The sequence below is a fragment of the Ischnura elegans genome, chromosome 1 (genome assembly GCF_921293095.1).
Source record: "Ischnura elegans chromosome 1, ioIscEleg1.1, whole genome shotgun sequence".
Classification (NCBI taxonomy): domain Eukaryota; kingdom Metazoa; phylum Arthropoda; class Insecta; order Odonata; family Coenagrionidae; genus Ischnura; species Ischnura elegans.
The window spans coordinates 30,756,243-30,770,636 of NC_060246.1; the positions used below are offsets into that span (position 1 = coordinate 30,756,243).

The window sequence follows — 14,394 nt, forward strand, 5'->3', positions numbered from 1 at the left end:
TTAGCTTTTAATTTACATTTATGATTTTACCTTCCCCACACCCTAATTCTGGTGCCCCCCGACAGAGGAACTTGCAATATTTCTTTCATTTTTGATGAATCGATTACATTGAATCTCATCTGAAACAAGCACTTTAATTCTACAAGTATGATCTGAAAGTCTTCACTTTGGGTAGTAGGACCAACTAGAGAGGTAAAGATCTTTCATTTGATTTTCCTTTCTGAAGTTTGCACCGTGCATTATTCAAATGCATAATGAACAATGTAACAATATCTCAATAGTCACAGGTCAATCTAAGTTGTATTGGGACACGAAAGTATTTCTGCACATGATTACAAGCTATACTGCATAAAAACCCTCACTTTTGCACTTCATGGACAAAACTGTGCTGATCAACAATAACTGTTTACCCACCATGGTTTAAGAGGAGTTGCAAGAAATATTTATCTTCTTATAAGATGTGGCCAGGCTATCAGCAAATTATATCTCATTCAAAATAAAACAATGTTATTTATAAATAGAATTTTTATTATCATACAATACATAGTAATTTGCAATATTATTCCTATCCCTTCATATCACTTGAGTTTGGATAAGGCTAATGTTATTAAAGCAAGAATTGCAATAATTGTTTTCATGTTTGTCTTCTTTAGATGTAAACAAGCAACAATTTGCATTTCTTTATTTAATAACTAAATGCCATAATCAGAAAATAAAACTAAAGCTCTGTTAGTATTAATTATTTTCAGTGGCTTGATAGAATTACATAGAGGATAGGCCAATTCATTTTAACATTCCCTATGATGACATTCACAATAGAAACAATTTACATAAATATAATACAAAGCATTACAGTGAAGTTTAAGCCACAGCAGTATTTTTAATGATAAAAAATAGGGAAAGATCTCAATGGACAAAACTGTGCAGATCAACAATAATTTCTTACCCACCATTGTTTAAGTTAAGTTGCAAGAAATATTCTTCATCTCATAAGACGTGGCCAGGCCATTAGCAAATTATTACTCATTCAAAAAGTTCAAAACTTCCACTAACTTGTGGCAGTAAATAAAAAGGCACACTACTTTTAGTTTGCCCATGACAAAAGCTCTTTCATATCTTCGTCATCTTCCTCAGCTTTCTCTGTAAGATAAAATAATCCAATATGATACTCTTATCTCGATGGGTCACTCTCATGCTGAGACAATAAAGGAGATTTTTATCGGTCCTCACATTACAACAAGCTGAATATTTTCAACTAAAACTTTCCTGAAGCCATTACCTCTGAAGAGAAGGACACAAAGAACCCATGAGGAAACTCTTTTTAGTTTTTAGGAAAAGTTTAGTTTTTCCATGGAATTTTGTTTATAGGGTACTCTTCAGAACTAATAATAAGCACTTAAGGCTAAATATTGGTCTTGGTACAGGCCTAGTAAGGATTGGCTCAGGATTTGGGAATAGGTACTTGGTCCAGTCATTGTGATACCATATGTAACATCTCAAAATACAACTGATGTTCACCCGAAGTAATAATGGTACATAAAAGGTTCCCTACACATATAAGTTATCCCAATTACATGTTATTCAATGCACATTCATCAATGACAGACTCTAGTCAATTTTGACTTTGACAAGTTTACCTCTTTCATTAGTCAATTTTAAAAATTAACCTCGATTGTATGTTAAAAAACTTCAAGTACTTGTATAAACTCTTCTCGGGATACCGCGCGGTAAAATTATATAAGTACTTGATTTCCTGAAAATGATTTCTCTTAAGAGCAAATTCATTTTATGGATTGCTGATCAATGTTACTAGCATGTAAGAGAGGCCTAACTCTGATAAGGAAGTGGAACAGCTACCTCGGGCGGCAGAAAGCACTCGGCAGCACACCATCACGTCCATGTATTACATGAATAAAGAGCATTAGAATGTGGACACAATGGCCAAAAAATGTGAAACGCATCTAAGAGAAAAATTGAAAATTATTTAGCAATATGAGAGTGGCACAATTATTTTATATTTATTAAGCATTTTTACATAACACACATTTCGATTGTACAAAATTTCTGATAAAACTAAATGAAGGAAAAGGTTCAAGTTATACTGGTTCAAGGAATATGAATGGTTCAAGTATGTAGTCTTGGCGAAAACGATCGGCAAATGGCAAATCCCCACTACCTTAAATGGGTATACTTCGAGAGCCATTCCAGAATTTTTGGATTGTCAAGTTTCTCGACACTAAATGAAGCCTTTAAAAATGCTTCAGTAAGAGCAACAACAAGCTCCTTTTTCGGTTTTCTTTAACTGAGTGACTGTGTTTTCAAATGATAGCTGCCGTTTTGCAGGTCTCCTTTCTTTCGCATGTTTATGTGTATTGCTACTGATGTGCTTTAACAACATGTCACATCTTTCTAATTCAAATCTTTTACCGCAAACATTGCACAGTAATACTCTGTCTTTCACAAAAATCCTTCTGAGCTGAATTCACTTGCCCTGGTATGAGTAGTATCATTAGCTTTTGGCATTTTAAAATTCCTTTCCTTCGTTCGATATTTAAAGCTGGAACCAAGATAAAAAAACCGTCTAACCGCAAAACACAACCACTCACGATGGTGTTTTCAAACTGAGTACTTGGTTAGCTACGGTATAACCATAGTACTATATAACTTACAAATTGGCCAAAATGTTTAATGTCGCGGGTTCCCTTTCGATAACCCTCACCCAGGTTTTGAGGGAATGTAGGTCAGCTGCTAGATACAACAAAATCGCTTAGTTTTGATTACAGCTGTTGACGGTTGCCGTGGTCACCACGGCACCCATTTCAATCCGGCCCAGTGGTGCACCGTCTACGGCATGAAATGCAGGCAGTGCTACATTGAGGCCACTTTCTGACAAAACGACTCTTCACCAGCCACCATTCACATCACTATGCCGTGTGAAATTCAAGCCGCTTTCAGACGAGATGACTGTCTGCCACGCTGTGGGCCGTGCCGTGAACGGCGGCCCGTTCCAAAACAGCGGCCGTGTTTAAGTCAACAGAATTCGTACATTGGACCCACACTCAAGATTTTCCTTCAACAAGTTATCCAATAACGCCTTCTAATGCGTTGCGGTGAGTCGCCGGCACGCCGGGCGCGTAAGCTTGTATTTCCGCTCTTCTACGGCTGTATTAAATTTCTTTCAGCACTTTTTAATTCATAATATCTAATTCTTCAGGTGAGAAAGCACCTCATTCTAAATATTTCAGGATTGATACATGGGAATCGAAGAGAGAGGCTGTGATAAATTTAACAGCAAATTCTGGCGGAGAAATCACTACAGCGCGCGATATTACGCGGATGTGTTATGTGCGAAACTAAACAAGCCAATTGACCTTGGAATCGTAATGAGATAGAGCAAATGGCGGCAGCGTTGAACAATGAAAGCTTAGGCTTTAATAGATTACGACTCATTGTATGTGATTTTTTCCCTAATTCACCTAAAATAGCAAAAAACGCGAAATCTCGTTTTTATTTATGGATTTCGCGTTATTTCGCAATATCGCGTCTTGCAAATTTCACGGATCTCTAACCATAGGATAACAACCACGTCAGAAAAGGCTACATTGTAGATTAACACTTTCAGCCCAAAGGTTAAAATTTTAACTTTGCCAAGATCCGAAAATATTTAGTAGCACAGTCGGCCGTCATCTATTGATCTCGGCAGAGTCCGGCACAACATCAGTAGATAGTCTCAAAGTGTTAAAAAAATACAACCTCAGCCCTCCATCACCCCTTGCCTGTGATATTTTATTCTCTTCCCGAGACCATGTAGTCCATAAATCATTATCTTCGAAGGAAAATATTAAGTTACATGAGAACAATGAAAGAGTGTTTCATTCTACCCCATCTCACCAACTCAACTTTTTCATCTTACCTGCTTCAATTCTCTCTTTCAGAAGAACAAATGCTAGGTAAGTGAATTACTGGACCCGAATGTCTCTCGATAGTTTTCAAAATTAATTTATTATATAATCTAATAAAATCAAATAGAGATTTAAAAAAGAATGAGATCAAACGCATCACATTTCTAACATATTTAGGTTTTTTTAGAGCTCAAATTAATTGAAACAAAGTTTTTTTAGTTAAAACAATACTATACCAATATTCAACATTGTCCAAGAAGCACAATTATCAAAGAAACAGGCGTGCCGTCAGTACCGTCAAACAAGAAGATACGGCCCGGAAAAGCCAACAGTATATATCACATAGGTTGCCTGGCTTTGCTTTGACGGCGATGACATCACAAAATAGCAAGATCTATGCTCATCCTTGACACCCTCATTCATAGTGTCAATGCTTGAAAGACAAAGGTATCACGCTCCTTACCCTCCACCTCTCCTCCACGTGCTTCTGCGACCCACCCCTTCCTCTCGCTGAGCAGTTGTCTCGTTCTGTTCTCGCAACTCACCGCACGTGACACTAATGTTGTTCTAAACCATGTGAATTGTGTTGCAGATTGCGCAGTAGCAATTTAATTTAATAATATACCGATAAAAATGTCTTTTATTGTGTAGGAATATTTTTATTGATGTAAAGAGAACCATGTGCGTGCACTATGACATGAAACTATCGCAAGGATGTGCAAAATCCACCTCACCGCAACTGAAGCATTTGCGGGTGAAACGCAAGCCAGTATGCGATGAGAAAGTGACATAATTCGGGGAAACTTATGTAAGGAATATCAAAATTCAGTAAATGATTTATCTAGAGATTGAAAACTATTTTCATTTCCAAATGCAAGGGTAACAGTTTATATCCTGAGCATTTAAAGAATTTATAGTTTAAAAAAAATAATCTGAAGCTTATAAAATGATTTTTAATGAGTAAAAATATTAAAACGTGTATGTAAATCTTAATAGAATTCCTTATATTGTATGTACTCAGAAGAAACTTGAATATTACTTCATTTTATAGTAGACAATTGAAAATGCATTAGGATCTGAAAATATCCAAAGATTCGGCTCCGAAAATCACGGATCCGATCCGGATCCTCAAATCTCCTGGATCCGTCCATCTCTAGTTAATATCTTTTCTTATATTACCAATATTAATTCTAATTGTTTTTATTTCAGTGCTGTGGATACACCCAATGTATTTCGATGATGTTGCGGGTGTAACACTCAAAATAAACTTCTTTTTTGAACAACGGCAAGTTTATATAGTAGTTTAAGAAAAGTCTGCGGCCTGTTATGGTCACCATGGAAGTTCATAAACTTTTTGTCTGTCATTTGTTACTTGAGGATCGTTTACTTTTCAGTTGGCTAGATTAGATGTAAGCATTTTTTCCACTTTCAAGTAAAACGAGCACATGGTATGTAGGTTACAACATCAAAATAAATTTTTATAGAAATGTTTTTCTGAGGGTCGTAAGAGATAAAATAAATTTCTACGAGGCAGACAGTCTCTCTATATTATACAATTCAAATACAAAAAATGTTGAGAGCATATTCCACTGTAAGACTCAATTCATACTTAATATGTTAAAACAACGACTTGTAACATTACTCACCTTCCATTTCTTATTTTGTGCTACCCAGGGGTACAGAAATACACTTAATTAAAAAATAACATGCACCAAAATCATCTTTTACAAATCATATTCAAAATGTTGTAAAGAAGACTAATTGGGCCCAATTTACAATCTGATATTATACAAATATATTGCGTAATTTCCCTTTCTGTTCCAATGGGCACAATCAAAAATTGTCTATACATACAACTGAACTCCCGCCACGGAAATCTTTGGAAAAAGGTGAAAGATTTATACGAACTGACTTGAGTTCTACCGTATCTCTTCCCCCGCGATCATTCTCTCTTGTGGGCGCATCCTTTTTCTTTGCGTCCTTTTCATCTTTCTGCTGATCTTTTTAGAACACGTCTTTCCTTTAGCTCTCTCAATACACCAATATGTTAGAAATTCTCCCGATCTTTTTAGAACACGTCTATCTCTTAGCTCTCTCAATACACGACTCCGTTAGTTAGGAGGCAATAATGGTAGTGAGGGACACTTTCCGTGTCCCTCACTACCATTATTGCCTCCTCACTACGATTGTTAATTTTAATTTATTTATTTAAACAAACAACACAGCGGTTTGTTTACAGAATTTACAAAATACAATGAACTGCAGTTAACTACATGTTAATTGATAAAGCATAACATAAAGCAATTAAACACGGCAAAAAGTATAGTTAAAAATATCAGTTTTTGATCAAACTCATCGCAATTTGGATGCAATTTGGATTCATATGGAGCATTGAATATTTCTGTAACTTTTACCAAACAAGTTTGATAAATGTAGTTCGATAAATACTATCAACATGGCACCCATTAGTTTGATAAAACAACTAAGATCAAACACATTATAAAACCCGATGTAGCGTGAGTCAACAGATTTTTCACCCAGAAAACCATTTTTCTGATTGAAAATCATAAAATTAAGACGGGTGACTCCCGTAAAAGTTATCACCGCGGCTAGACCCGGTATACTTTAAAATAAAATTAAGAGTTAAATGTACGTTTCCTCAATATAAATACCAAAAAATCAGAGAAGAAATTTGCCTGCATTGGGTATTGAACACGGGCCCTCAACGCGTAATAATAGACTCTATCGACCAGGCTAATCGGTTGCCATAATAAATGTAAAAAAAAAGCATTTCATAAGTATTTTTCACATTACTCCACCAATTTCTTGAACTATGAATAAGGTGTGACTGCGGTTTCCCTACACAGGATGATACACACAATAGAATTACGTAAAAACTGAATATCAACATCTAGTGCAAATGCACATAGTAGAGATCCTTCGCATGATTTGGTGCTAGCATGACGAATTTTAAGGAAAGATTATTTATCATGATCGTTAATGATATCACTTCAGGAACACCTCTCTTTAAATTTTAATGAGCCCGGATACACAAATATCTCCAAACAACTTTAATATCCAATATAATGCACAATAAAATCTTCTGGTGAGTAGAAGATGACAAGATAACATTGCACATTAAAAAGGATATTAACGGAAAAAAGAACGTAAAAATATCAAACGTTATCGCCATCACAACCAATGAAAATAAAATCATTTTTACCTACCTATCATTGATGGAAGGTTTGTTTAGAAATCTTTCGAATGCAATCATGAGCAGGCAATAATACAGGAACTACTTTTGATTTTGATAACATCAAAATTCCATATACAGAATGTAATTGATCAAAAACAATGAGTAATTTCCTACCTCATATTTATCCTCTTTTCGTTTGAATTAACATCTTTAATGTAAACAAATTTTTGTTCATATGGGAAGAAGCCACTAACCCTTATCCGGGCAAGGAGGGTACAACATATTACACTATTGCTTTTATTTCAGGTTATAACGTAAGAACAAAATACTTCTCCGCTGTGAACTTCTATGACTTTGTTCATACAAACAAATAGAATAAGAAAAACATTTAAAATTTTTAAAAAAGTACTCTCATATTATTTATGATAAATTAAAACTTTTCCTTCTGTAACCGGGCAAGCAGGGTCCGATGGACCCTTCACGTATGCGATCAATTGCACATCAATAGAGGATTAATATAAATAGTAAAATGCTGCCATTTTACAAGTGTTATTTTGGAATATTCAAATATACTGATTAACTTCTCTACTTGCATTAAGTAGGTTACATGATATTAGGAAATGTGTTTGTTGGCAATACGTTTTATGTTTAAGGCAAGGTTGAAATCAGTGGAACTGCAGCTCATTTCATAAAACCTTTCGAGTCAAGTAAGAAAGACGTAAGCAAATCCTAACAGAATTTCCGCTTGAAATGAATGTATACGCTTGCTTCATTAGAAATACAAATACTGAGTTAAAAACATAATAACAAATAATAATAACTTATAAGGCTGATACCATACTGAAGTCGCAGGCGACTTGAGCAGCAACATCATAATATTCCTATACTAACCAGCCGAAACATAAAGTATGTGAAAGCCTCCGTGCTCAAGTTATAATTATATAAACGAATAAAACACTAAAATACTGAGAGAGTGATTATTTTGATCAAAGTTCGGTCAATTGAGAAGCACATGAAAGCAGCTCAGTGTTACAATTACAATAAATTATCATCCCAACAATTGAAGTCTACATAGCACAGTGGAAGAATACTTGGCTGGTAATGGGAGGAACAGCGTTCAAATCCCTCCCATGCCTAGAATTTCTCTATCCTCCTTACAGCCGTATTTTATTTTAAATTTTTTTTTTTTATGTAGGTTAAGAGGGTACCAAATGTTGAATTTGTGCATTTCTGCGACAATTTCTAATTTAAATGATTGTGAGACAGGAATTCTGCATTGTAAGTGCGGTAGGACGAATCATTGCGTTTCCCTTGAGGGAATTCCAATAAGAGTCACGGGTGAATGCGATTCCCAGTGTTATAAGGTTTCCTTTACAGGTTCGTAACTGCTCATCATTATTAACATTTGGAATGAGATAAATTAATTTTTCCAGTAAAGTTTTTCAGATTAATTTTCCCCTTTTTCGTTTCGTAAATGAGCAGTGAAGGACACTTTTCCATGTAAATCTTCATGAAAAATTCTCTCGATAGAAAAAGATATAAATTAAGTGTAGAATTTTACTTTGAAACTGTAGGCTTCAACATATTCAGCATTTTTAAAATTATAGGAATTTTGATGGAAAGGAACAGAATGTGAGTCCAACTGATCTACTAAGTAAAATCCTTGTAATAACCTATGGTAATGGTAATGGTAACTAATGGTAATCCTTAATTGTGCGCGCACCCCGGTGCTTATTTTTAAACATAGGAAAGGCTTATCTTGAGGCATTTATCAACTATTATTCTTGTGCGTACTTTCTTCAAGCAAATTATGGTATCAACATGTATATGATAGTGCTACAAATTGGCCCTATTTAGACTTTTTTGGAAGTTTGTGAGAATCACTTTCAGCCAGCAAGCCTTACCCCAGGTAAATTGCTTCCTCGTCTCTGGCTGGTAAAGTAGTAATATAAAGATGTAGGGCAAGATGAGGTGCAGGACCTATTAACTGACCAAAACTACAGCCCGGGAGCACCTGATTCAGTGTTAAGAGCTGAGGGAGCGGCTAAATTCTGCGCAAAATATTTTGCCTCCCTAATCGACAGTCTGGAATTAAAAAGGGGTGAATATTGGTTGAAATGGAGTTTCAATTTAATCTCTGTCCGTAGGTGTTTTAGGAAACCTTACCAATGGGGGCATACATGGATAGGGAAAGTCATACTATTAAGTCACTCTTTCAGTTGGCTGTCCTTTATGTAATTCGGACGCAAACATTTGCAATTTCAGGTGCAGGCAGGCAGGACCTTGGGTGGAATTCAGTAAATGCCAATCAGAAGAGATATTTCAATACTTTCAAAGCTAACTATATAGTCAGTATATGGTTGCTAATTGTGGTTACTAATTTACGCATTCATCGTGATGCTCACAAAAATATTTCTTGACTCCCTACAGGGATTGCTGAGTGCTGACAGTGGATATCCATATCCTCACGCAGAATTCACCTCGCTTTTACTTGACGGGATCCCCATTAATTCTTTTTCTCATACTAGTCCTGCTCCTATCATCTGGGTAAGGTAAAACGGCTCGTCAGTGAAGCACCAGTAGGCTAGGAAGTGTAATCTTCGCTGGGTTTTAACATCAGAACTAAATCTGTTCGCTGCCTATAAAGGGAGTAGCCTCCCTTGCGTTGACATTGATATAATTTTAATTGAAAATAATCCAAATTTAGAAATTTGACTTCACGTCGTCTCACAAACCTATTTTCCTATTTAAAGAATTGTAAATCTTGGAAAAAAGTTGGAATTAATGCAAATTCGTCCCTAAAAATGTATACAATAGTAAATGGTAAAAAAAAGCTTGTCAATAATTATACCTCATCATTTAACCTCACCCTGCATTAATGCTGACGAAACTCAAACTAACATTGCAAATAGATACAAATAGCTAGATCTCCTGCACGCTAATGAATACATGGAATGAAAGCGCATGCCCCTAGTTTGGGTTAATTTAAGTATCGTATTGTAAATTGTAAGAAATATGTTGCGCAATATTAGTTTTGCCATCTTGACCATTGTGCTAAGTGCATCTAACGACATAGAATAACTTTTCTTATTGGTTGGGCATATGGCTAACTATTTTATTGAATTTTCAACATCGCAGCATAATTTCAATTTTCAGAGCTAAAATTGCGTCCAGATTAATCATGCCATCATCAAAAAAACCTCTAAGTAAATCTGCAACTCTCCCAGGTGTACTTCCAAGTAAAACAGAATAATTCAAAGAAATTTTCGATCTCAGAAAAAATTATTAAGCTATAGTTTTGTAAATCAACTTCGGCTTTCGTTCAGTTTTAATTATTTTGTGAGAATTAAAACGTTTAATCGACAACTGGAGATAGGGTATCCCATGGCTGAACATTTCTATGTTCATGTTCACCAATTGGAAAAGTACCCAAAATCAAGCGTCCATTATCCCTCGGGCCATATATATATCTGCTGTTAGTATTCTAATGCTTTACTATCGATAAGACAAAAAACCTTTTTTTCAGTATTTCTACTTCCAACAAAAAGTGTTAGCGTGGTATAATATTCCAACGCTGCCCTTCTTTTACCTTTTCCTGGTGGCGTCCGAGTATCGTAACGATTTCCCATGTCTCCCTCCCGTGTAACGATGACCCATTCGTGAGTCGTTCCCCAGCTACCATGAAGATTCATACCCAGATAGTGATCATTCAAATTTAATGGTGGCAATAAATTGATAATGGAGCGAAAGTGGTGCCGCTCGATTTGCTGCATGACATTTGCAAATGATAGTACATATGAAATTATGGTGAAAATGGAAAAAAGAAATATTAAATGCAAGCAAAAATCAGCTGTATGCAGTTATTGATTCCACAGAGTTTTTGGTAATATTTACAGAATATTCTTCATCTTTATCCATAGAGCATATACATACAACCACAACCACCTTCTGGCTCATATCATGAGCATAGGCATATATATCTCTTGGACAGAACAGCACAGTTAATAACTAAGTCCAAGACTACCCTGTATGAGTCCTTGAACATACCAAAGTTTATGGGCAATGAATACTAATGACAATATAGGCATAACATTTACATGAATATTAAACATTATGACCTAAACAAATGAGATTCTCACTAAATAGAGAAATGGATCTAATTTAAAGGATTTCTTAATGGAAATGGCCAAGAATGATCACCTTAGCTAAGAGCATTTAACCTTTGGTCGTGAAATGTCAGAAGCACCGGTCATTCCACTTTCTCGGCAGCGTCATATGAACATGGCCATTTAACTAAAGGTCACAAATGGACATTTCTTACCAAGAGAACATGAGGATAGGTATGTACCTCAAAAAATTCAATTACACTATTTTCCTATTTTACCAAGTAAAACTTACTTGCTGCTTTGGGTTTAACCACTTCTGTAGTGGGTGGAGATGGAAGGTCATCAGTTGAAGGGCCAACATCTAGCAACTCTCTATCCAATTCCTCTTGCTCGAGTTCTTCCAACTCTTTCTCCAACTCGTCCTGGTGATATTAATGAGACATAATTTCAAATAAGGAAACAGGGAAACGTTCACATTACATTCTGGATCACCCATGCTTATACAAATATTGGAAACAAGACATGGGGCACGAGCAGAATCGTTTTCAAGGGATGGGCAAAAAATAATGGGGAAACATTAGCATGATATATAACAAACAAACCTCATCGACATCTTGACCAAAGGCAACAGGATTGGATATAGCATCTGAGATTTCCCTAGCAACGTCTTGCTGTTCAGCAATATCATCCATCATGTCGTGGACTTGATCGACGTCCCTGAGGCGAAAAATAATAATATGTGCATCAAAAAAAGAACAAATAATGGCAACTATTAGTAAACGTACACATAAAGCAGACTTTCACTCACATATGTTGGTGAGCTGCCTTCAAAGCATTGGCAGCATCTTTCATCGTCTGAAGAACTGCAGTATTGGTATTGGCTCCTTCCAATGCTTCCCTTTGCATTTCAATGGTTGACAGCGTCCCATCTATCTGCTGTAACTGCTTCTCGTACCTCTTCTTCCGTTTCAAGGCTTGCAGAGCAGCTTAGATAAAAAAGTCCTATTAGAACCTCAGGTCGAAAGTTATAACAAGACATTAAAACATACGATCAAAGACATTTCGAGACGAAAAATTAGCAAGGTATAAATCTTCAAACTCGACATCAATCCGGACCTCTTTTATTTTTCGTTCCATTCTTCTTCGCAGTCGCCAATTCCATTTCGATCTTCTTCTCCAAAAATTCTTGTTTTTTAATTAACAAGTCTTCAGTTTCTCTGAGCTTTTGAATCGCATCCCCCGTGGTAAGGGGTTTGTCCCCCTTTTTCCCCCCAAACATTTTTCCCAAGAAACTCATACTGCTACCTTGTCACCACTACACGATACCGAACTATAAGACGTTATCGACCACCATAAACTGTGCAAATTAATACAACCGCTTCCCTGCAGCACAAAAGTATAGATTTTCTCCCACTATGAAAGTATCATTTCAAACTACTAGGAATAAAGTCCAATTGACAAGCAAACGACTCGAGTCCCTATTATCATTCACTGTTGTGAATGAACTCGGCTATTGCTCATGCGCGAATGACGTCATATAACAAATGACGGGGACGATTACCGTTCCCAATATTTCGCGGATTTCGCGATTCTTAAATCTCTACAACGGAATAATGACATTGATAAAAACACTTATATTTAATTTTTACTTTAATCAATAGATTCTCAGCTCAATTAAATTCGTGTTTGTGATTCTTGCGTGATTTTTATTTTCAAAGCAAATTGTGTACGCACTGCGTCGTTCACGATAAACAATAGACGTTAGTGGTTCCAGAGGTTTCAAGGTACTGGCGGTTGGAGGCGATGCGGTAGGAAAAGAAGAAGCCGCTGTATTCAAGATGTTCGTCTGAATTGTGATTATTTCAGTGATTCGATAATCTGCCGGAGAGCCTTTTTAGAGAATTGTAAAGGGAATTTCACTATCCTGTAATGTCACTTTTATCACTAAGAGTGGTAAAAATTATAAATTAGTCTTTAATCATGGCAGTTAACCTTAAATATTGCCCGATATCTCAGGGTATCAAAAAGTACAGTTTCTGTCGGAAGCGTCAGCGTTCAGATGGGTGCGTACCGTTGTAATCGAGAATTGAAAAGTTCTATTATTTATTATTACCTAATCTTTTTACCTCTTCAAAACGACTCGGTATCCTACTAACGCAGATTACTTGTCCAAGTTCACCATACTGCTGTTGGGTCGAGGAATCCTGCTAGATTTGTGCTCGGAGCTTTTCATGAGAATGGGAATGTACTTGCTGTCGTTGATGCTAATGGAAACATTTTCCTGGTGGACGTTAGGAACAATAAGTGAGTAGATTACTGGAGTCACCCATTGAATTTATTAGACTCATACATTCCCCCACGTCAACCAGATGCTGCGAATAATTTTCTAACACCCATTCACATATTTATTTAGGTTTTGGTCTTTACCAAACAGTGGAGAGTGTACTGCCATTACCTTTTCTTCGTTTGACGAAAATGAAGTCATTTTGGCCTCATCTGAATGTTTTGTCAGAGTTATCAACTTTGGTAAGTTGCTTTCATTAGCCCATGCGAGCGTGCGTGAATCCCATTAACCATTGAGTATTATTCCCCTCAAATTTGTGTGACTGAGACCATACATTTTGAGATCCAGAGAGTATTCAATCTCTTTGTATATATGTGGTAATTAACTGGTTTTATATATTACATATTAATATTTTTATTAACTTGGTATCGTAAGTTTAACCATTTTCTTAATGTGGCAACTTCTCTTTATAACGTGAAAATGGCATCTGATAAATTTAGGTATTTTAAATGCAGTGTCTTTAAGAATAACTGTGAATAGAGTGACCTAACATTCTATTTTTCATGAGGTGATGTCATCACTCATTGCTCATTTAATTATATTTCTTCTGGTAACGTACAAGCTAGTGGAAGAACCCTTCTCCTACCATCCAAGTGGAAGTGTAGTTTCCTGTGATTACCAATACATGCAGATGGGTCATTCCATGTCAAAACAACCAGAAGATTTTCAAAATGACTTATGATACCATTCTGCCTATACATTTTTTCTGCAATTACCTTTGTTCAACAAAATAAGCAGTTTTACAGTCTCAAAACCAATGCTGATATCCACAACTATAACACAAGGGGTTGTAGTGATTTAAGAGTTACTGTACATAAATCAACCATGTTCAGCAAAAACCCCATA

General features: G+C 36.0%; 2 protein-coding genes and 1 pseudogene across 4 annotated transcripts in view; 1 reads left to right on the forward strand and 2 right to left on the reverse strand.

Moving 5' to 3' along the window:
* Positions 1–510: 510 nt before the first annotated feature.
* Positions 511–12,729, reverse strand: LOC124158046 (charged multivesicular body protein 4b). Its single transcript, XM_046533210.1, has 5 exons — positions 12,321–12,729; positions 12,013–12,190; positions 11,807–11,921; positions 11,497–11,626; positions 511–1,140 (listed from the first exon to the last, which is right to left on the reverse strand). The coding sequence occupies exons 1-5, from the start codon at positions 12,499–12,501 to the stop codon at positions 1,085–1,087; spliced, it is 660 nt and encodes a 219-aa protein (XP_046389166.1). The 5' UTR covers positions 12,502–12,729; the 3' UTR covers positions 511–1,084.
* On the reverse strand, positions 5,718–5,828 carry LOC124173786 (annotated as a pseudogene).
* Positions 12,730–12,948: 219 nt separating the features above from the next.
* Positions 12,949–14,394, forward strand: part of LOC124158030 (TBC1 domain family member 31) — a 67,091-nt gene continuing 65,645 nt past the window's right edge. For 2 of the 3 annotated variants that reach the window (XM_046533183.1, XM_046533191.1), the window contains exons 1-3: positions 12,951–13,267; positions 13,365–13,508; positions 13,618–13,730. In XM_046533183.1, the coding sequence (XP_046389139.1) occupies positions 13,185–13,267; positions 13,365–13,508; positions 13,618–13,730 (340 nt within the window). In that variant the 5' untranslated portion in view covers positions 12,951–13,184. Of the gene's footprint in view, positions 13,268–13,364; positions 13,509–13,617; positions 13,731–14,394 lie in introns of all 3 variants that reach the window. The other variant, XM_046533201.1, reaches the window with a different exon arrangement.